General features: G+C 38.2%; 1 protein-coding gene and 1 long non-coding RNA gene across 3 annotated transcripts in view; one reads left to right on the forward strand and one right to left on the reverse strand.

The window, feature by feature from the left end:
- Positions 1-824: 824 nt before the first annotated feature.
- Positions 825-24,633, forward strand: part of MROH2B (maestro heat like repeat family member 2B) — an 85,038-nt gene continuing 61,229 nt past the window's right edge. For both annotated transcript variants that reach the window (XM_072605740.1, XM_072605741.1), the window contains exons 1-9: positions 825-1,415; positions 5,288-5,349; positions 13,706-13,816; positions 13,975-14,134; positions 15,224-15,322; positions 16,922-17,073; positions 18,565-18,708; positions 19,849-19,941; positions 20,036-20,105. In XM_072605740.1, the coding sequence (XP_072461841.1) occupies positions 1,388-1,415; positions 5,288-5,349; positions 13,706-13,816; positions 13,975-14,134; positions 15,224-15,322; positions 16,922-17,073; positions 18,565-18,708; positions 19,849-19,941; positions 20,036-20,105 (919 nt within the window). In that variant the 5' untranslated portion in view covers positions 825-1,387. The remainder of the gene's footprint in view (positions 1,416-5,287; positions 5,350-13,705; positions 13,817-13,974; positions 14,135-15,223; positions 15,323-16,921; positions 17,074-18,564; positions 18,709-19,848; positions 19,942-20,035; positions 20,106-24,633) is intronic.
- LOC140501791 (uncharacterized) lies at positions 5,783-12,948 on the reverse strand. Its single transcript, XR_011966353.1, has 3 exons — positions 12,740-12,948; positions 7,743-7,837; positions 5,783-6,485 (listed from the first exon to the last, which is right to left on the reverse strand). It is a non-coding gene; the product is annotated as an uncharacterized lncRNA (long non-coding RNA).

Below are 24,633 nucleotides of genomic sequence, written 5' to 3' on the forward strand. Positions count from 1 at the left end.
TTGAGAAACTCTAAAATTTTTCAGGAAAGATTACAGATAGACTCTATTACCTCCTTAGGAAGGTAAGCAGTAGAGACCTCTAAATTTATTTCCAGACATTCCCTGACATATGAATTTCACAATTGGCTCCCTACCTATAGAAAAGAAGTATGGTGGGTAGAGAAGATAACAGGAAGTCACTTTCCAGTAATCCTTTAGTTAAAGTGGTCAATCCTTCGCTGGATAAAGAACTAGACCCAAGGACCATGAGAGAGAATCTGACCTATTATCATTGATCGTCATCTAAACTAAATGTTACCATATAATTGACTCCCATAATACCAGTGTCCAATAGTTAAGTAGAAGTACACTGCCCCTTTGTCCATCAGAAAAACTTCTGGAGACAATTGAGGCCCAAGGAGATAGTAGCAAATGAGAGTGGCCCCATAAGCTCAACTCAAGTCTTCTTTCAAATCCAGTCCTGAGAATGGCCGTCTACTACTACTCCCTTCCAAACCCTATCACTAAGGCATACAACTCAAGCACTGGAGGAAATTATGAATGGGCAAGTGTTGGGAACAGAGGTGTTGAGGCTACAACCACCTCTAGTGCCAAAAAATGAAAGAGACAAAGACTAAAAGACTTTGATAGAAGGAAGCCAAGAGGTTGAGTGGAAACAAAGGTTGAGTAAAGTTAGGGTTAAAGGGCTGAGGTATTAAGGTGTTGTCATAGTTAGATCAGAAATAAGGTCAAGGGACAGTTCCCAAGAGGTCTGGGGAGTGGACTTTCCACTGTGCTGTCAGTTACACATTCCTCTCAACTGCCCACCCTAGAAATTCTATTTCCACTGAGCGTGAGCAGATTGTGGGACAGTCACCAAGTAGAACAACTTACAAGACCACCCAAGAGGCTTTCCTAACACTCAAGCCAAGAAAAACAATCACGGAAAATGATTCCCAAACCAAATTGTGTCTAATCTCTCCCTGTTTTCACTTGATTAATGGACCCAGGCTCAAGGAGAAGTGCTCCTTTGTCCTGTGCCCTGGGTCTGAGCCCCATTCTCTATACTACCATCATCTTCTCTGGATGTGGTCTCCACTAAAGGGACAACACAAAGTGAAATGCAGCCATTTTGTTGGTCAGCAGCAGCTCAGAAGCAAGATGTCTTAGCAGCACCATCCAGTAATACTCTCTTTGCCAGTAATCACATCCCAGATGGCTTTCAGACCTTAGTGTCAACCGAGTGGAGACAGGATTTACTGTTAGAAAATATCGCCAGCAATTTGTGAGAAACTTGTGAACCTGGTTTTTCTTTTTTTTTTTTTTTTTTCATTCTTTAACCTAATCATTTGTGTTTTAAAAAGCTGCCTCTGGATTCAAGTAAGAAAGGGACAGTGAACAACCAGATATGGCCTGCATCATGGAGGAAACTGGTGGTAGGGAATCTCATCTTCTGAGATATATCTCGTGTGTCTGTGTGTGTGTGTGTCTGTGTGTGTGTGTGTGTGTGTAAGAGAGACAGAGACAGAGACAGAGGGAGAAAGGCAGGGAGGAGAGGGAAGAGGAAAGAACTGTCTAAGCGTTAAATGTTTTAATCAATGGTGTGTGAAAGGGAGGTTGAGTACACAGTTTTTTCCTTTTGTTCCAGCATAGCTAGAGCAATGTTGATTTGTCTGCAGCCTTAAATAACTCATGCATTGTTTGGGGCTTTCTACCTCTTTAAAGGTCTGCAGCCCCAGAATATCAGGGAGTTAATTTTTTTAAAGGAAATTTTCCGATTTAACTATTCAAGACTACCCTGGAGATAACTGCATAAAGGAAAGTGTATTCAGGAAGTTTTTCAAGTAGCAAGTAGAGCAGATTTTGAAAGAAGAAATTATATAGTCAATATAATTATGAATGTTTCAAACAGTGTGTCAGTTTCTACCCTGCTTCTCCCTGAAGTATATGGCATGCAGAAAGAGAAAACAACCTTTCAGCTAGTACATTGTTGGAAGAGAATCTGAAAAAAAAACCACTGGTCCACCATGAAGAAGTGTGCACCTGCTTTAAGTAGCTATGGAAATTAATTCTAAATGAAAACTAGAAACCTATGTTTCTATCCAAAAAGCAGCACTTCTTCTGCCTAAGGAAAGGGTCCTTCTTAATGAGATGTGTGTAGAACAGTGGATTTACAAAATAAACCATTTAAATTGGATTTTGAGCAAAAACACCCTTCCTAACTTCAGTCCTCTAGGCTTCATGGGGGGAAAAAGATCTATTTGTTCTCTACTCCTTCCTTAATTCATAAAACAGTGTCTAACTCTAGACTTAATCAAAGCTTCTTTTCTTTAAAAATTCCATCTAAGAATGACCTGGGTAGAGATTCAGCATAATTTTAGTCCTTCATCATCACTAGGCACCCCACTTCTTAATACTTAAGCTGAAGTGGTATGGAAAATATTTCTACTTTATAATACATTAATTAGCCTCTTCAACTCCTCATGACTTCCAACCAACAAGATTATTTTTATATTATTTACATAATTGCTAAGCCTAAGTGTATGTCTCTTCATGAAGTCCAATACTGTATAGAAGATTACAGATTCAGAAAACAAGTAAATTAGGGAATGATCGTTTGCTTTCAGAAAGCAAATTATTAGATTCCTTTAAAAAGTGAGCTCTCATAAAACAATCCATGACTTGATTAATCCACAACCTAAAGGGACATATCTACAGGATACAAGGAGGTCCAGTAACACTGCTGTGCAACAGCAGTCATGAATTTTATATCTCAAGTTTGTGTTAAAAAACGTATTGGACATTTTATTGTCTGCATTAATTAATCTATCTTCTTTGGGACCAACAAGGGCTAGCCCTGAAGGTAGCTAGAAATAGTCTTCTGTGGTCTATTGTTGGTGGTTTCTCTGAGGTGTCTCTTTGTCCCCAAATACCTCTCCCAACTGACATCTCAGTGCCTGAAATTCCAACACAAGAGATTTATTCCTTTGGTCATTGGAGGTTGCATAGTCTTCCAGAACATCTTACTAAGTTAGTAATATCCAGAGAAAGTTTATACTTTAAGCTATTATCTGCTAACATCAATGGGCAGCTAGGTGGTATAGTGGATAGAGCACCAGTGCAGGAGTCAGAAGGACCTGAGTTCAAATCTCATCCCAGATACTTGACACTCACTAGCTGTGTGACCTTGGGCAAGTCATTTAACCCCAATTGCTTCACCCTGGGTCATCTCCAGTCATCCTGATGAATCTCTGGTCACTGGATCCAGATGGCTCTGGAGGAGAAGTGAGGCTGATGACCTACACAGCCCTCACTCACTCAAAACAGTCAAGTGCAAGTCATGTCATCATTTCTCTGATGGCATGGTCTTCTTTGGCAATGAAGGATGAACACATAACACACTAACATCAATAATGTTTGGTTCATAGCCAGTTGAGAGAGCAAGATGTTGTGGGAACAAGACACAGAAGAGGTGCCTAGACAGAAGGTGAGGTGGGGAAGAGACGATGAAGGAATGATATTAAAAGGAGGAGGTGGGAGATTACCAGTGATGATTTTACTCATTTTTCCTAAAGATAATCATGACAAAGAACTAATCAGTCAGGGATGAAGAAGGAAAGCTCCCACAAGATGTCAGATTTAGTGCCTTTTGAATGTAGGAATAAAGAGAAATGAGTAGCCACTTCTCTGACCAATGGGTAGAAACTGAACACCTTATCCATTCTTTTTAATTTTTAGAAGCAATCAGGGTTAAGTGATTTGCTCAAGGTCACACAGCTAGTAAGTGTCTGAGGCTGAATCTGAACTCAGGTTCCTCCTTCATCAAGGGCTGATGCTCTATTCCCTATGCCACATAGCTATTTGTACCATTTCTGTTCTCTACCTGCCAAAGGCTCCTGGACTCCCCTAGCTATACAGTGATTATCAGTAGTAACTATTGCTGTTTCCCACCTAGCCTTGTTTTCTTGACCTCATTAAAGGGGCCATGCCTTGGCTACTTCTTAAACATGCCTATTCAACAAATGCTTCACTCTAAGTGAGTACCTGCAGAGACATTGGCCTTAAGGCCCCAAGGTCTCCCAGTGCTTCCTGGGCCATCTCCAGTCATCCTGATGAGTATCTGGTTGCTGGATCCAGATGGCTCTGGAGGAGAAGTGAGGCTGATGACCTACACAGCCCTCACTCACTCAAAACAACGTCAAGTGCAAGTCAAGTCATCATTTCTCTGAGGGCATGATCTTCTTCGGCAACGAAGGACAAACACGAACCTTGACTTTTAAACTGTGACATAGAAAATCAGGAACAGTTCTTGACATCAGAAGTCTTGGTTTGAGTCTTGTCTCTGGCACACGCCTAGCTGTGTGACCATGGAAGTCATTTATGCCCTCAGTTCCCCAGATTATGGCCCCAGACCACCCTGGGAGATGTGCTTCTGATCTGAATTGTTGAAGGGAGCTTCAGAAGCAAGACTGCCCTGCACTAATGAAATTACAGGTCTATACTGACATGTATCCATTTTATTATCTTGTGAGTTCTTTGAAGGCAAGGCCTATGTCATAACTATTTTTCCTAGTATACCCATCACAAAAATCATAAGCTTAATAATTACTGGTCAAAATGTTTACCAAAGTTAAATAAAAACTTCACAATGACTATTCCTGGGATAATTGTAACAGTAAGCACCCCAACATACACAGGGGACCTGCTACCACAGGTTCTTTGATCTGCTTCCCTAAAAGGAAAGGCAACTTTTGAGGGGTTAACAATCACTTTAACAGAGCATATGTATCATTCCTTTATCTATCATTCAGTTAGTTCAGGGGAAAAAGTCAAGGCCCAGAACTTCAGAGAAAATATAGAGAAATCAAAGATCAACAGACTGATCCAACTGTCTAACCATAGTTACCAGAGAGGTAAGTGTGAACCTCTGGGTTTTCTAAGCCAGGGGACTCCTTAGTGGCTTCCCAGAGTCCTCCTCTGGCCAAATAAACACTTCCAGTCAGTAAGCCCCCAAATTAAACCTTACCTCAGAATATTTATATACTTTTCAGCACCAGAGGGCATGATCCTCTGACCCAGTCCCTCAATAGAAAAAACAAAAGGTAATTGGGACCCTCCTACAAAACAACTCCCCTAATCAAACTTCCCTCAATGGGTAGGCCCATCCATGGATGGGGAAGATCTTCTTTAATCACGTTATTCAATTAGAGGCACTTTTAGTAAAACAAGAACAGCATAAGATTCTACTTTGCTTGGTCTTACACATTTTCAGCAGAGAGCTCATTGTCTCCTTTTGTTTGCATTGCAGAAATTTCTAGAGATATTCACATCACGCTTGGTATGCTGGACAAAGAGGACAATGAAGGCAAGGTACGGTAAATGGACAAAATCACATAATTGTAAAATCATACATTTAGAGCTGGAAGAGACCTTAGAGATTATTTGGTTAAAAAAAAAGAAGACAAAAAAAGAAAAAGGAAACCTTCATGTTACAGATAAAGGAATGGAAATTTACAGAGAAATATATCCTTGTTGACAGTTTTCAGATCTGTTGTAGAATTTCACACCATTCCTTTTTTGCCTGCTCACTGTAATGTCTTTTCAACTTCCATTTATCTCCAGATTAGCTGTATTTCACATAGTACTATCTTTTCCATGAAATAACAGCTCTAATATAAATCTTAATTATATTTAAATGATTGCGTTTAGTGATATTTTAACAACCACAGAATCTAGCATTCTTCAGAATTAGTGCAAACGGCATCCTTTTCAGTGCCATTATTTGGTGACCTATTTCAAATCACTAAATTCATTCGCTGATTGGTCCTTTATCACAGTACTGAGGTGCTCTTGGGTTGTCAAAAGCAAAACCAATGAAACATAAGCTCTAATATGTCTTAACCAAGGTGGAAAAGATTGAATATGCAGCTGCAATGGTTAAGTTTAGATACAGGCTCATCAGCAAAAAAACTGGCCATCAGATGGTGGCTATTTTATTTATTTTTAACTGCAACTCATGACACTATTAATAGAGAAGGTTTTGTATTCTTAAAAAGAAAAGGTACCCACGTTGAAGGAATCACAGCTCTTTTGAGGCACTGAAGTAGGTGAGAACTATGTTCTATGATGATGAAAACATAATTAAATGTAATCATGTAATAAAATTAAGACTTCCATTGAAGGTGTTAATGGCAGGAAAGATAAGAATAAGCTAACCTTACAAATAAGTCAAATAGGAAGCCTCTTAAATTTTGTAATTTAAAAGGCTACTGGGAAGGTGCCAGATCATCTTCCTGCATGGGTTTGTTGTAAATTTCGCCATTAGACATTCATTCCTTTGTGTCTTAAAGTCAGTCCAGGCTCAAAGAAACCCTTCTTCAATCCTTCAGTGAATTCATGATCTCATTCATTGATGTCAACATTTCCTCCCTCCATTAGTACAGATTACAAGTCATTTGTGCTCTCTTCTCCTGGGTGATTCTGGACCATGTTCTGCCATAGATCCTCTGAAAAGTATTTAAGCAACATATTGGCTCTACTAGTTATTTTTATCTTTCATAGATACTAGTGTATCCCCCAGACTGTCCATATGCTTTCCCTGGCTTTAGCAGGCCCACTTCTCTTCCATGCCTTGGATATTGTGTCTTAAACCAGAGACCTCACTGCATAGTGGATAGAAACCTGACCTAAGAGTCAGGGTGAGCCAGGTTCACATCTACTCTCTGACACCTCCTGGCTAGGGGATCCTGTAAATGTCATATAACATTTTAGTCCTCCAAGAAACCAAGATTCTAAGGTGAAGAACAGAACCTTGCATCACTGAAACCCCAAGTCTCAGCTGCTTCTTATATGAAAAGTGTCAAAAATATTCTAGCCTACTTAAATTTACTATGCAATTTGTTTCTCCCTTGCTCTTTGAGTAACCTGAAACTTTGCTTCTTCTAAACTGGTGGCAATACAAGATTCATAACTATATAGCACCATAAGAAGAATATTTTTGTTTAGAAAGACAGATGTCTGTATTAAGGAGCAAGGTGAGATCATTAGAGATGCTGCACAATTTAGACTATTCAGGCTTCTCTCTTAATCTAATTCAATTCTAAGAGTACCTTCCTATTCATCTTCAGAGTCTGGCTGAGACATGTGGACTAACTAAATATGTTCACCATTCAGTTATATGTCATAGTCTCAACAACAGCTTTCACACATTTGATTTTTCTTTTATGAGTGGTTAGGCTGATCTCTTTTGAATAATCACAGTTCTCACTGATCTCTCTTATGTTTGGGGGTTTCATAACAATTAATTACTATGCTTTCCACAAAAAACGATCATCTGGAAGACCTCAACAGTCAGATGTCCTTCATGGCAATGGTGAAAGCCCTGGCAAGCAGATGTCTGCCTGGTTTGTGCCTCACTAACTAGAAGGTTATTGAATAGAATGGTCTTTGTATTTGGATTTATTAAATAATACTACATGATCTCAATGTGAGCATTAAGCAGTTTTGGAGGAGAAACTTTAGAACTATACTATTGCTCCACCAAGTCAAATGCTTTGGGGGCATGAGTGTAACTAAAAAATAAGGAATGGACTTTTGTATTCTGTTGACCCTTTAGGCAATTGTGTGACAATAAATATATTATCTGCTATAAGGAATTATTTGTAAACATCTCCTATCCCCCTCCTCATATTTTTATCACCAATGTCCTAGATAGATTTGTAGATCTTTCTTATAAAGAAGATTACATTAAGATGAGAAATTACCAATATGAATCAGCAGTTATGAATGTCCTCTTGCTATCTTTTTGGAGTAAGGATGTATAGTCTGTTTTTCCCCATTCTGTTGGCATCTTCACCTCCTGAAGATATGATATAAAATGAACCCTCAATAATCTCACATTTATATTGCCTCTAATATGGAATTCATCTGTGTACTTGGTATGATCCAACTCTTTCTTCCAATTCCATCTTTTTGCATTCTTTTCTTTTCTTTCTGATATTTTAGGGTCAAAATACAAGTGTTCTTCCACTGTCATTAATGATGAAAATATGTCATTATAGAATCAATGACAACTCTGTTCTATTTTTCATTTATTTGTGCTTTTGACAGTTTCATCTATGAATGTTTCTCTTGAAATAGTATGGCTTATATGATTCTGATGACTTTTTTTGCCACCATTCATTAACTTTCACTGTTTATGAAGGAATATTGCTTAAAATCTTCCATCATTCTCATCAGTCATGGTTAACAAATAAGGTTGTATACAAAACTAGCTTTGTCTTTGACTGCCATATTTCTCCTGAGTCTACAGTCCCATTCTTGTGTTAAAGTGACAGAGGTAAGGCCCCTGCACCATTGTTTATCTGAGATCCCAATACCCTTTTTAGGATTCTCTTCTGCTCCCTCTGGCTGCATGATTCCAGTCCACCCTTTTCCCATAGTTCATTCCGTGATCTCTTCCCTCTAATTCAGCTTTATAATTTTATGCTTAAAAGATGACCCACTATGGTTGCTCCTTAGATTTTTAACCAGTACTTTGTCTGAATTTCATCTGAAATCTTTGTTCAAGTAATTGTTGGGAGTGCTGGGCTACAACATTTCTTCCTATTCCACCATTTTGGCTGGGCTCCATATCTCTCTATTTAGTAATGAAAGTATTTGCTGACTACTGTGTTTTCTGGACTCCTTTGGTCTTCTTTTGTGGGAATTATTTTATATCTGTTAAACCCATAGAGGTAGTGGTGACATCTAAATAATTGTCTTTTCCTTTTGCCCTTTCCATTGCACTTAGTATGTGTGTTAGCTTTAAATTATTGAAGCTCTACAAAATAAATCCTGTCTAGTTTTAAACTTTCTTCTAAGCTGATATTGATATTTATTTTTGCTCTAATTGATGATTTGACTACAATTAATACTGATACAATTCCCACACCAGAGACTAATAACATCTCATCCATTGACATAGTCACTTTCATTTTTTGACATCGTTTGGTGCTTGCCATGTCTATCATCTGGCGTTTTTCCTAAAGAAAGTAGTTATGATACATAAGTTTAAAACTTCTGAGTTCTGTACAAGTCTTTGGTCATTTTCTTTTCTTAAACCCAAACCACATTTCCATTTTACTATCCTTCCTTGTTCCTGCTTTCACTCTGAGTATCACTATATTTTGACTTGGTTTAAAGGATCTTATCAAATGATTGATAGAATTTTCTACCTCTAACAAAGATGTTAGCACAAAAGCTTTAATTCTCTTCAAGGTGGATTTCTTGCTTGAGCTCACCATGAGCACTGTAAGACAGGGTGAACCAGTGTACAATTAAATTATATTTCTTAATGTCTTTGAGTGCATAATAAGAGCAAGTTCATCAATTCCTTAGTTTTTATCTATCTAAGGAGAAGTTGTCAGTTATATTTCCAATTTGGTTGCATCTTTTGTCTTATGATTTTGTTTATCAGAATAATATCAATAGTGATGCAGTTAATTCTCCAAATAACATTACTTGGTTGGTCATTGGAGAAAGATCTCAAATTTTGAGTACCAACAATGAAATTTTGGATATCAACAATGAAGTTAATAATATTTATTTATTGTTGTTGAGCTGTTTTCAGTCATGTCTGACTCTTCGTTATCCCAGTTAGGGTTTTCTTGGCAAAATACTGCCAAGTGTCTTGCTATTTCCTCTCCAGTTCATTTCCAGATGAGGAAACTGAGGCAGAGTTAAATGGCTTGCTTAGGGTCACGCAGCTAATAAGTGTCTGAAGTCAGATTTGAACTCAGGGAGAAGAATCTTCCTGACTTCAGACCCAGCACTCTATCCACTGTGCTACCTACCTGCACTTGCAAAGCGTGTCATTCCAACTCTGAAAGGCTTATGATGAAAAATGCTATCCATCCCTCCATCCCCAGAGAAAGAACCCATGGAGTCCGAATATAGATTGGAGCATACATTTTTTTAACTTTGTTTTTTCTTGAGGTTTTTATTTTGGTCTGTGTTTTCTTTCACAATATGACTTATGGAAATGTTTTGCATGACTACACATATATAACCTATATCAAATTGCTTGCCTTTTCAATGTGGGGAAACAGAAGGAGAGGGAGGAAAGGAGAGAATTTGGAACTCAAAGTTTTAAAAAAATGAATGTTAAAATTGTTTTTACATGTAATTGGGGGAAAATAAAATCCTAAATAAATAAAAGGATTTTTTTTACCTGTGTCATTCTTAGCACCTTCTACTCTCTTTTTGCCACTCCATTTTTATTACAGAAGCATAAGGGAGGCACATGAGACTAAGACATTCTCTACTTTTTCGTTCTATGGTTTGTCATGGTTGAAAAATTCACCACCCAGTGGCCAACCTACTGGTGATGAGCCTCTTTGCCTTTAGCCAGGTTGCTCCTCAGACTTCAGGCTCCATGTTGTGGCATTAGGATTGTATTGGAAATCTTTCTAATGTGCTGAACCCAGCCAGAAGTTTAACATCACTGGCATAGTCTTCATCAATTTCAGCTCACCTCCACATTATTAGGCATCAGAGAAGGATTTTATGGAGGAAGCCTCCCTATTAAAATGTTAAATATCTATGAATGGGAAAAAAATCAACTTTTCACAAAGATGGACTTTGCTTATTTCACAAGTTTGCCTTGAATAAATAAGCTGGGAGATGGGGGTGAAGGAGCAGAGTAGAAAGAAAAGTGATTCTCCTTGTAGGAATGGGTATGGTGAAAGGTACCAGACCTCTGTGGTCTTTTCCCAGCAGCCCTTGTACTGAAAGTACAATCAGCAGCATCCGTTCATTGTTACTTCACCTCATCTTCTTTATACCCCCAGGAAAACTCAACAACTTGAAGATGAGAATAAAACCAAGAGAACTGCTTCAAAGCAGTAACCACATCTGCAAACCATCCCAGGCCACCCTAGCCTCAAAGATGTCTGAGAAATATAACCCTTAGTAAACTTGTTGGAACCTTTTCAACCAAACTTATCTTCCAAAGAAAGCTTAATAAACAGAAACCTAGAATTAACATTAGTGCAAAGAGCACATGTCAGCTGTCTATGGTTATTCACATTCATGTTCATTCACATGCCGTAATCTCATTAACTAGTGTTATTTCTTAATTGAAAAATTTCAGTTGAAAAATTGAAAATCAATTAATCAATTCTTAATTGAAAATTAATTAAAATTCTTAGTTGAAAAAACTTGCTCTTCTCCCCAGGAGAATAGAAGTACCTAAAGGGAACATTCAGTTTTGTTTTTGCTCTTGTATCTCCAGTATCCAACATGGTAACTGCTTCTTAAAGGACACTTAATAAATGTTCATTGAATTTAATTAAGTTGAATTGAATTGAATTGATACCTAAACTAGTAGGCTTATTCAGACCTCAGGTCAATTAAAAAGAGTTCCCTTAAGAATATAAAGTTTAACTTTATCAGTCCCACTCCTATTTAATAAAAGCGGAAAAATTCCTTTGACCATATGGTATAATTCCACAAACTTCTGTTCCTTCAAATCTCTCTCTGGAACCAATAGTCCTCATTATAGGAGCCTTTCAGACTGGTTTATACATCATTTCAGTCTTGATTTAAGTTTATTAGCATTTCTCTTTCAAAGAGACTTTTATATTTCCACATTGCTGACATATGTTTAGAAGGTAAAAGCTCATATCTATTGATTAAATATAAAACTGAATTTATTGTGAAAAATGGTGAAAAATCACAAAGATTTTCATTTGGTTTCTATTTTCTAGGAAATCTAAAGTTTGCTGTTTTTATGTTTTCAGTACTTCCACTTCTTACTAGTGCCTGAGTCACATTCTAAAAATAAGCTGGGTTCCTTCGGTGACATGAACTGAGCTCTGGAATACATTCATTAAGCATTTGTTGTCTGAAGTTCTCTGTTGGGTCTTGGGTTTGGAAGAGAGGGAACATGATCACTACCAGCCCACTGAGAAGCCATTGAAGTTCATAGGATTTAGAACTATAAAGCAATTTAGGAATTATCTATAGACCCATCAGTCAATCCATAAATGTTTATTAAATACTTACTGGCTAGGTACACAGCTAGATAGTGTAGTGGACAGAGTGCTGGGCCTGGGATCAGAAGGAGCCAGGTTCAAATAGGGTCTCAGACACTTAATAACTGTGTGATCCTGGGCAAGTCGCTTAACCCTGTTGGCCTCAGTTTCCTCATCTGTAGAATGAGCTGGGGAAGGAAATGGCAAAACATTCCAGTCTCTTTGCCAAGAAAACCCACCATGCAGTCATGAAGAGTCAGACATGACTGAACAACAGTAGGGTAGGCACTGCTGTATAGATATAGATATAGATATATCTACTATACATACATATATATCTGCTATACATATATATGTATATATGTATCCCTAGGGATATACACTATATCCCTAGGGACACAAATGAAAATAATAAAACAATCCTTAAGCTCAAGGAGTTTCCCTTCTAGTCTAACCCTATAGTTTACAGATGAGTAAACCAAGGCCCAGAGAGGATTATAGAATAGAAGAGTTGAGAGTTCATAGGTCTTCTGCTCCTGAGAATCTTTTTTTTCTTATAACTTGTGTAAGGTCACACAGTTGTTTAAGTAGCAGAATCAGAATTTGAACCCAGAGCCTCTGACTCTAGATCTAAAATTAATATGCCACTGTGTTTCCATACTTGCTCAGCAATAGAGATGAGGCCTAAGAGATTTAATGTCCTTACCATGCTTCTGCAAAGCTGTAGGGAATGGGGTTACACTCACCCTGGTCTAGTGTAGCCAATAGGCCCCAAACTCCTTAGAAAGTTATGGTGTAGGGTCCTGCTCCAAGAATACTTTCCCCAGTGGAATGGGAATCATGATGATGACCATTTGTTCCAATGTTCATGAAGGTCATTGAAGTTGATAGATAAAGAAGCTTAGAGCTTGGTCAGACATCAAAGATTCCAAGATCACCCACTGCATTCTGAGCATCATCCATTGTCCTGATTTTTGTCTTTGGCTTTCTATGATTCTGAAAGAGTGAGTCAGACTACTTTGCACAACTCTGCTTCACTTCAGTCTAATTCATACACGAGTCAAGACATCCCCTGTGATGTCACTGGTATTCTTCAAAACAAAAGATGAATTACAACAAGCAATGAGGAAAATTAAGCCCTTTAAAATTTTAAGGAATTTGAGAATTGATCTAATTCCTTCTCAGGACTGCACCATCCCAACAGGATGAAAAATTTATGTTGTTTTTTCAAAATTATCTATTGTAAACTCAGGAGACAGTTAGGTGGCACAGTGGATAGAGTGCCAGGCCTGAAGGCAGGAAGACTTATCTCCCTGAATTCAAATCTGGACTCAAACAGCTTCTAGTTGTGCAACCATATAAGTCACTTAAGCCTATTTGTCTCAATTTCCTCATCTGTAAAATGAGCTGGAGAAGGAACTGGCAAAGCAGTCCAGTATCTTTGCCAAGTAAGCCCCAAACGGGGTCACGGAGAGTCAGATGTGACTGGAAAATGACTAAACAACAACAAATACTAAACTCCTCTTTGTATTCAGTCTACAAACAGAAACTATTTGTTCCTAAGAATATGCCAGGAAGCCATGTAGAAACCAGAGAGTATTCTTTCTGGTGGAGATCAATAAGCATTGTTGTCAGCCTTTTACTTCTGAGTATCACCTGATTACTATGATTTTGCAACACTAGTTTCTGTTTTCATACTTGTGTGTTCACAGGAAGACATTTACAGCAGTCTTGCTACCATTATCCAGAATAATGACAACTTGAATAACTCAGCTATTCAAAGAATGATTTTTCATGCCTCAACGGACATGAGGAGCAACTCCGTGAGTAAAGTTTTTGTTAGTATGGTTCCTATGCTTCCTAAGGCTGTTGGAAGGATCCACTCAGATAAAATATGTAAAGTCTCTGTAAGCCACATGTTCATGTGGAGCTGTATGATACAAGCTCTTTTATCACAGTCATTATTCTGGTTAATTCACAGGCCTCAAGAGAACTTAGAATGTTAGCTGGAGAGGTTTTAGTGTGTCTTGCTGAACATGATTTCAACTCTGTGATGGAGGAAGTACAAAGACACTTCAAGATCCTGGAGCTCCCCGATGAATTCACCATCCTTGCCCTGGCTGAACTGGCAACCAGCCATGGTATAGTCCTTCTGCCAGTCTTGCTATGTGGTTGTTGGCAAAATATGAAGAAATGATACTTTCTGTAGGAAATGACCCAAACTAAACTAATTGCCAGTGTTTCAGGCACCTTTCCATATACTCTAGCAGGGATAGCAAGCTATATGTAAAAGGAGAAAGAAAAATCTGCTTCCATGTTATAGAATAAGATGCTATAATAGAGATGTTCTATGATGTCCTTTATCTATAAAGATGGCAGTACTAGCACATCATTAATAAGGTATGCAGATTTTCATTGCACAAATATTGAGGATATATTTTCTGACATGATTCATTGATTCTCTCTGTCTGACTAAGTTCTGGTGGCACATATTTGAAAAGTAGCTGGTTAGGGTTGGGAGAACTTGCATGTCATAGTGGATAGTGCTCAATGAAGTCTGAAAGGTCTGGGTTCAGATGCTGCCTCTGAAACATCCAAGCTATGGACACTTAGTCTCCCCAAGCCTCAGTTTCCTCATCTGCAAGATAAGGATAAAGATATCTATAGCACTTCCTCACAGAGTTGTTGTGAGGCTCAAACACTTTATGAACTTCAAAGTGTTTTGTCAATTATCATTACTATCATAGAACCAAAGAAAGCCAAGTACCTTACACCATGATCAAGCTAACAAACTAACCTTTATTAACATGGCCCACTCACCAATGAAGCTAATTAGCCATGAACTAACAAAATTGAGTCAAGAGAAGGCCACCCAAGGAGAGGCAGAGAAATAGCTTTCATGTAGCTGCAAAGTCTAGTTCCTCAACTTAGTATTTTTTTTTGAATGTGTGCAAAGTGTATATCTGGTGTACCTGGTGTATCAGATATAGCTAAGGTTCAGTTCATTCTCTAATTATAGCATGGCATGAACAGGCTCAAGTAGAGAATCAAGGGAGTCCAGCAGTTAAACTCTTCTGACATCTCCTAATCCATTCTCTATTAGACCCTCCTGTACCTGAAACTATGTTGCTAACACCTTCCTGATATTAATAGGATACTCAAGTCCAGGGAGAATAATGTGAAGAACCATCCAGTGGAAGAAGGTAATATCTTTAATCTCTTCTCTGCAGTATCCGAGAGCATACCTTTCATGGCTATGACCTTACTCACTATGCAAACCATGGTAAGGTTAGCTAAAGAAGAAAAGATGAAGAAAGCATTCTGTATCGGTGAGTATTTCCTCAGCTTCCTTCTCATTTAATAAAATTCCAGAAAGTACGCAGCTTTTTCTTCTTCTGAACAGCAAGAGTTTATATTTATTTTTAGTAAAAATATATTCTTCTACTATTCACTTTTTATACCCTCTACCATCCCTCATTCCTTAGTTTGACCACAAAACATTCTATTCTCATAGTTACAGGAGTCAAGTGGGTCTCAAAATTTAGGCTAACTTCCATATCTACCTCAAAATGCAATGTTTTACTAGTCATCAGCTAACAGTTTCACCTAAGGAAAAAGCATCATAAGGTCATGGACAAAAATAGAGCCATAATGTTCAGAAAGCATCTCATTTGTTACCCTTTTCCACACATCCATTTAGATGTGTGTTTTATGATTAAAGTTCTAGAGGAAAAGAGAATCACTAGACTTTTTTTTCTAGAATCAATGCTAATGCTCAAGAAACCACTATACTGCCATTAAATACCTCCCTCTCAATAAAACACATCTACTTTTCTAAACTTGGGCCCATTACCTGTCTTATTCCCAGTAAAGTTGGAGAATGGCTAACTTCCTTTCCTAGCTTTGAACATAGTTAGGATTCTCCTTATACAAATTCACTTATACTACTCAGGCATCCAGAAATGCCGTTTCTGACCACAGCTAAAGAAAGGAGTAAAATTTGGGCTTGATTATCCTAGTATCATATCTGTATATGTTAATTATCTTCGCCAAATGGACAGATTTGATTGTCATTATAATAACTAAGATGATACAAGAAGAGGATTCAAAGATATTTTCTGATTTTCGTACAGGCAACTTTCCAGGGTGGATTCTGATCTTAACATGAGTTAGACTCACAGTCAATCAATAAACATTTTTTAAGCACTGTCTGTGTGGCAGCCATTGTGTTAAAAACTGGAGATATTAAAAAAAAAAAAGCATGAGACAGTCCCTGCCCTCAGGGAGCTTACAATCTGATGAGGAAAGATAGCACAAAAAAGGAGGAGGGGGCAGGAGGGCACCTGGAGCTGGAACTTGATGAAGTCCTATGGCTGGGGTAGGAAATGATCTGAGGAGGCGTGAATTGTAGAGTGTCATCTTACAGATGGAATGAGTTTCTGGAGCTCATGAAGGCCCGGATAGATTCAACTTTGGTGGAAGCAAGTCACTTTGCAATGAGTAGCTACTGCTAGAACATTATTATTGAGCTATGAAAATAACCATTGGCTTAGGTGACTAAAAACCCAAAGAAAACAAGACTTGAAGAAATTAGGCTTCAGGCTGAATGAAAGTCAGCCAGGACAATTACTATAATTCTCTGCCTTGCCTTTCTTTTCCCAAGTATTTCATGAGGCTCCATGTTTGAGAATAAACACACATGTGTTAGCTATCACCTGTCTTTTATGATTGCTGATAGCTGGAGAGAACTGTTATCAGTAAATAAGGATGGTGCTAAATGCAAACTTGGTGGTCCTAATGTTACTTTTTTAGCCCATGAGCTTTTTAAAGCCATTTGTTACATTGATTTATTTATGATCTCTTCCTCCCTTCATCCACCTTTTTTCATCCCTTCCTGATTTGTCTCCAATTCTGTCTTTGAAACACAGCCCTTGAGAACTTCAGCAAGGCCATTTTCAAATATATCAACCACTGGGAAGAATTTCCTTATCCTAAAATGAATGCCAACCGGCTCTCTGATAAAATCTACATGATGTTTCGGTTCATAATGGACAAGTGGACAATGAATATGACCCATGAGGTAAGGAGGAGCTGTAAGTGGTTTTATCCCTGCTTTTCTGCAGTGTGAGCCAGCTTTCTTGTCCTTCTATGATGCTATCTACCAACATTCAATTCCATTCAGAATCTATGGGGCTTGCTTTATTAATTATACCAATTTCTTCATTTTTCCTTCTGTTGTATTTGCTATAACTTGGTCTGAATAAAAACCCAAAGAAATAATGTAAACGGTATTAATACATCAGTTAAGGAAACTCAAGTCATTTACACTCAGGTTTGAGAGGATGTACTGTTCTGCCTACATGTGCTTAATTTTCTTTAGTTGCTATAATATCTTCCGAGAATGCTTAATTATATCCTATGAAGTCATCTAGTTGCAGTAGCATCTACACTTTTTCTCCTTTTATATTAGAAATAATGGAGCTCTGTGTGGGAATGTTGTCTCTTCATCTGTTTTTCACACTAAGTCACCAAATAAGTTCATTAAGACATCTTGGACTCTTTTCATACATGAACAGAAACATTCCTTTAAGCTTTATTTTCCCTTAAGACATGCAGTGTTAATTAGAGAGTTAAAGATCTTCCCCACCCATTAATGGGCCTTCCCGTTAAGGGAAACTTGATTAGGGGAGGCCCATACCTTTTGTTAATTTTCTAATGAGGCTCTGGTTCTCAAGAGTCGTGATGCCCTCTGGCTCTGCCAAGTATATAAATACTCTAAGGTGAAGTTTTACTTTGGAGCTTACTCATTGGAAGTGTTTGTTTGGCCAGATGAGACTCTGGGCAGCCGCTAAGAAACTCCCCTTTCTCCCCAGCTTTGAAAACCCAGATGTTATTGCTTCTCTCTCTGGTAACTATGTATTTATGGTCAGACAGTTATCTGTCTATTGATCTGTGATGTATGTATTGCTTACAGTCAGATAGCTGGAAGGCCTGTCTGTTGGTTGATCTTTGTTTCTCTGTTTGTGTTCTCTCAGAAGTTCAGGGTGCTGACTTTTTCCCTTGAGCTAAGTGAATGATACATATGCTTGATTAAAGTGATTGTTGACCCCTCAAAAATTACCTTTTCTTTTAGAAAAGCACCTATACATCAGGTCCTCCTGTGTATGTCGGGGTCCTTGCTTTTACAGGATAAGAAGAAAAAAAACCTTTTAAAAATGTAACTATAAAAATGGAATGTCTGGTAAAGTTTCAATTCTGAGTTTATACGATGCCAAAGATAATGATCAAGTAGTACTTATATTTTGTTTATGATAATTTTTTTCTTCCTTTCTTAACCCTATTCCCAGGTATATAAAGGACCTAGCCTAAGCATTATTTTAAAAGTTGTCTACTCTTCTCTGATTGGGTCAAGAGAATGACCTCTGATTTCACCTGGCCACAGATAGGAAAGATGACAGAAGTTGAATTTTGGAGCCCATGGAATCTTATGGGGGCTCTAAAGAAAGTTGTGTCCATCTAGAGAAACAGAATAGCTAAGCATTAGAGATTTTTCTTATGCCTTTTTTTGCAGATCAACCAAGCAATCATCAAGGCTCATGGCCCAGCAGTGGCCCTCCTACTTCACCGGGAAGACCTCCAGGAGTTTGCTTTGCGCCATGTTCCTTGGCTCTTAAACCAATATAAGGATATTGAAACAGATTTCTATATCACTCAGGTAGGTCAGGAGTCAGTCACTGGAGAAACAAGTTCTAAGACCCACCCACAGACCATAACTGAGGAGTAAGGGATGGCATTCTTTTTTCTTCTTCTTCTTAATTAATCTATTTGTTTTCATTTTTCAACAATTACTTCCATAAGTTTTAAATTTTCTCCCCTTCCCTCCCCACTCCCTCCCTGAGAAGGCATGCAGTCTTATATGGATTCTACACATACATTCTTATTAAACACATTTTCACATTAATCATGTTGCATAGAAGAATTAAAATGAATGGTACAAACCATGAGAAAAACAAGGGGTGACATTCTTGAGGTAGAGTTTTGGAGAAGTTGCACTGCATTTGAAGGCAAATAGCCTGCCCCTCGATTCTGGCTCTGCCACTTACTGTGTGACCTTGGCAATTTATTCACTCTCTCTAGGCTTCAATTTCCTTACCTGTAAAATCAGGTCATTGGACTACATTTCTCTAAGGCCCCTTCTCAGTTAAAAGAAAAGTCTTATGTTCTAGTGATTCAAAGAGTTTGGACAGTTGTACTTAAGACGGAAGCTACGTAACAAAGATGTTCAATTCCCTTATGGGGTCTCCATTTGTGACTGCTAAGGTGTAGGGGCAGCTGGTGGTGCAGTGGATAGAGCACCAGTGCAGGAGTCAAGAGGACCTGAGTTCAAATGTCACCTCACACACTTGACACTCACTAGCTGTGTGATCTTGGGCAAGTCACTTAAACCCAATTGCCTCATCCTGGGTCATCTCCAGTCATCCTGATGAATATCTGGTCACTGGATTCAGATGGCTCTGGAGGAGAAGTGAGGCTGGTGACCTGCACAGCCCTCCCTCACTCAAAACAAAGTCAAGTGCAAGTCATGTCATCATTTATCTTATGGCGTGGTCTTCTTCAGCAACAAAGTACGAACACACACACAGCTAAGGTGGAGAAACATTCCAGAAATGAACAGAAATGAAGCATAAGCCCTGCAGTCCAAGAAGGTTCTGTGTCACTGTGCCTCCCAAAGTGATGTTAATACACTGTCACACATTATGTTTCTGTTCTACATACATTTGCCAGGTAACCTGTTTGAGCAGCTTCTACCTTAAACTTAGAAGTTCAAGGTAAATGTGAGTCATTATTATTTCAGAGTCTAAAACAATTATTGGCTGCAGCCAACCTTTATGAAATCTACATTCCAAAGAACACAAAGAGGGCCATCTTTACTGTCTTACACAAACAGGTAAGAAGTAAATTTATGCCTTTATTTCTCTAACAGAATTGCTTTCCCCAACCCCCTTGCTTCCATTTCATAATGATTCCTCTCCATTCCACAGGTCTGTGGCACCTCAGAGTCTAAAGTTAAGGAAAATGAAAATGAAGCTGTGCAATGTTTCCTCATTTTGGGTAAGAAGAATATCTAGTAGCAAGCAGAAAACTTAGCAGAGTGGCAAGCACTCAGTACAAATGGGGCCCAGTGCATCCTCAATAACGATGGTGACGAAGAAAAGACTGACAGGCACATGACTAATTTCTTTTCACTTAATACTGTCCCTCCTTCTTTGGATTCCTACTTCTATTCTTCCATGATGCTGACAGTTCTCTCCTCATTTATCCAGTGTTTGCTTCAGACCTTCATAATCAACCCAAACCCCCCGAGAGGTAACCGCATCCAGCTTGAACAAGGCCTTCTATAACTTCCCTGAAAAAGTGTTCATCCATCCTCTGCTTGAAGATTTTCTTTTATGGAGAGCTCACTACCTGTCAAGTCAGCCCATCCTATATTTAAACAGCCCTAAGGGTTGTGAAATTTTTATTTACACTAATATAAAATCAGCTTCTCAGTGACTTCCACCTCTTGTTCTTGGAGACACATAAAACAAATACAGGTCTCTTCCATATGGAAGCCCTTCAAATATTTAATAACAATACGATCTCCCTAAGTCTTCTATTTGTCAGGTTAAACAAACAGTTTCTCTAAACAGAATTCATTTAATATGGATAGTAATCATCTCATTATCTCAGATGCCCTTACTGGATGCTCTCACATTCATTAGTTTTTCCTAAAATGTAGCACTAAGAGCTGAACACTGTGTACATTGTGACTAGGGCAGAGGCCATAAGTACTATTGCTTCGCTTTTTCTGAATTCCTTGTTTCTATAATGCAATCTAAGGTTTCATTTGAATTTTTGACTGCTATTAGTTTACATTTTCGATCAATACTAAGTTTTCAATCAACTAAAACCATAAAATCTTTTTCACGGTGACTGTTGTCTAGTCATCCTTCCCACATCCTGTTCTTCCACAAATGACTTTTTGAATTAAAGTGTAGGAACTTATATTCATCTCAAATTATATTTCATATTATCAGAATCAGCTTAATTAAGAATTTTTTTGGATCCCAGTTCTGTTGTACATGTTAATAATTCATTTTAGTTTCTGGTAATATGCATACTTGGTAAGCACACCATCTATGTTATCATTCAAGTCATGGAAAAAATCTCTCAGTGCCCTATTAGTTCTATGTGAAGTATAAAGGCATTCTCTAATGAATTGGAAATGTAACTTGCCATTGGCTTACAAAAGTATGTCTGTTCCCCTAATACCCTTTATTTCTTTTTCAATTAAATCTAATTTCTCTACCTCTACTTGCCCCACATTGGAGGGAAGGGAAAGGAGAGAAAGAAACTTATAACAAATACGGATAGTTAAGTGAAACAAATTCCCGCATTGGCCATATCCAAAAAATATATCTCATTCTGTGCTCTGAGTCTATCATCTCTCTGTCAGGACATGAGTAGCATGTTTCATCACAGGTCACCTGGAATCATGGTAGATCTTCAATATTTCAGAGTTATTTGTCTTCACGATATAATTATGATAGAAATTGTTTTCCTGGTTCTGTTTACTTCACTCTGCAAAGCACAAATCTGACTAGTTTATCTTCCATTATAGTCAACACGCCATTCCTCAGTTAACATGGACTCACTCAGTTTCCAGTTCTTCATCATCACAAAAAGAGCTGTAATACATATTTTTGTACAAATATAGTTTCTTTTCTTTTTCCTTTACTTTGAGGCACAAGCCTAAAAGTAGCATCTCTGAATCAAAAGGTATACACCATTTTTTAACTTCTTAAATATAGTTCAAAATTGCTTTCCAGAATGAATGTCTGGACCAAATTCATCGCTTCACTTTCAGTGAATTAATGCTTCTGTCCTTCTAATCTTTATTATTTTCCTTTTTTGTCAACTCTGCTAATGTGATAGGTATGAAATAGCTTAGATTTCTTCCTAGGAAAGCTCTTAGCTCATATTCTTTGCCTGAAAACTATCAAACTTACCATCCTTAGAGGCAGTCAAGGTAGTTGAAGCAGGAAGCAGCTTTATGAAATTCAATCCTTGTGTATCTATTAGAAGGCAACATGAGGAGGGGAGCACTCCTTTCTCCCCTTCCCCCAATCCCCAAAAGTTGTGATGCTTCACAAAAGAAATACTCATCTAATAGGAGTCGCTGAATCCAGAAAGGGACAGAGAGTGAAGAAAGCTCCAAAGAGTGTTGATTCCTGGCAGCAGAAAAGAGAACTGACTATGGAAGACATAAAAAGTAAAGATAATTTGGGGTGCTGAAGTGACAGAGGGGTGACTTGCTTTGGCCACATGTATTCCCTACCTTTATGCCTAACTACCAGGGCAGTTTATATTCCCACTTTTCCCAGTGAATTCATGTGCATATGTGAGAGCATCTTAGGAAAGGTCTTTATTTCAAACTAATTGGATCTACTGACTGACTAATAAAGGTCAGCACACTGGTCAGTGTTTGTGATCTAGAGTTTCAGGAGTCTAGATTCAGGGAGAACCTATGAACCAGAAGTACCTCTGAAACCACAGTCAACCCTCAGGGGATCCAACATGAAAAACTGTGAGTGATGAGTTGCAGGGGATGGGTAGTTCCTGGTCATAGCTCCCAGAAGCAATACTATACATCTATAGCTCTGTTTAAGTTGTAAATCACACTCACCTAATCTGATACCTGAAAAGTCAAGTTTGCCTCTTTGTCCAAACTGCCCATCCTTTCCCATTCAATCCTAATTCCCATTATCATCAAGATGAAACTTTCATTCCAGATAAATCAATCACTTCACTTCCTTCTATTTCTTCTATTCCATTCCTTGTATTTCTTCACTTTTGTCATACTGTCCCATCTCAAAAGCCCAAGTAAATGTCCTGCCCTCTCTTCTCCACCTTTCAAAATTCTGCTCCTTCAAAGTTGAAATCCTCCCTCTTGCTCGAAGCAAGACTCCACCTACATTGATATGCACACTACTCTTTCTCTGATTTCCAGTAGGATTCTATCCTATGTTTTACCATTGAATGGCATAATTATCTCCTTATCTATTTGACTTAGATATTGCCTATCTCCCCAATGAATTAATAATGTAACATCCTTGAAGAGCTGGAAACATCTCTCATATCATGTTTATTATTCTCTGTAGGGGCCATTGTAGACTCAAAAGGAAAGAACATTAGACGTCACAGAATAATCTTATCTACAATATAATTGACAAATGGTCATCCACCATTTATTTAAACCCTTTCTGTAACATGGCACTCACTGACCCTGAGGGTCTTTCCCTCCCAGATTGATACTATTTTACTGGGTGAAAAAGGTCTTTCCCTACCTCATTTCTTACCTAGCCTTAATCACTGGATTGGCATTGCTTCAGTCAAACTGAAACCTGTTAAGCTTAAAAAGGCCAAGGTCTCCCTCTACATCCAGGGCCATCCCCAGTCATCCTGATCTATATCTTCCCACTGGACCCAGGTGGCTCTGGAGGGGAAAGTGAGACAGGTGACTTTGCACAGACCTACCTCACTTAAATCCAATTCACTTGCAAGTCATGGCATGGCAGCACCTCCCTGATGTCACAGTCCTCTTCAAAAATGAAGGACAAACAACACTTCACTACTTTATGAAACTCTTCATTCTTTTTTGTTTTGAGATCTTTAGTTGTTGGGAAGTTTTTCCTCCTGTGTACCATAAATCTTCTTCCCTATTCCTCCATTCACTGATCCTTGTCCTTTCACCTGAAACCATACAGGAAAAAGTCCGTACTTCTTCCCTTAGAAAGTCCTTTAAACATTAAAGGGAAGCAATTATGTTCTATGTTTGTCCTTCTCTACAATAAATACCTCCCAGTTTTGTCAACCTTTCTTCTTTCAACATTGTTTTGAGTCCCTTTATCATCGTAATTGGCTTCCTCTGAATATGTTCCAGTTAGTTAACATCTACTTTAAAATGTGGCACTCAGAACTACAAAACCATTGCCTCCTCTGTTTTGGACACTATAATTCTATCAACATAGCCTAAGGTTGGATTAGCATTTTTCACAGCTGCATTACATTTTTGACTGATATTGAGCTTTCAATCAGCTCAGGTCTCTAAGACTTTGCACACATGAACTAGCTTTAAACCAGGTCATTCCATCCTATGCAGTGTCTTCTAAAACAATGTGAAGGATTTTATGTCTTCTCTATTAAATTTCATCTTATTAGATTTGACACATTGTTTCAACCTGTTGAAGTCTTTTGGGATCTTGATTCTAAATTCCACTTAATTAACTATCTCTCCCAGCTTTGTGTCATATGCAAATTTGATTAGAGTGTCACATCTTCCTTTAAATCATTGATAAAAATGATGAGCAATACAGAATAAAGGACAAAGCCTGAAGTGTGCCCCTAGAGATGTCCTTCCAGGTTGACATCAGTCCATTAAAGCTACAGTCTGAGTACAGTTGGATGGTTATTCAACAAGGTACAAGTACACTCAGTTGTACTATCATCTAGTCTACATTTCTTCATCTTGTACACAAGAATACCAGAGAGTAATCTGTCAAATGATTTGCTGAAATCCAGGTATGTTTTATTGGTGATA

The sequence above is a fragment of the Notamacropus eugenii genome, chromosome 4 (genome assembly GCF_028372415.1).
Source record: "Notamacropus eugenii isolate mMacEug1 chromosome 4, mMacEug1.pri_v2, whole genome shotgun sequence".
In the NCBI taxonomy this organism is placed as follows: Eukaryota; Metazoa; Chordata; class Mammalia; order Diprotodontia; family Macropodidae; genus Notamacropus; species Notamacropus eugenii.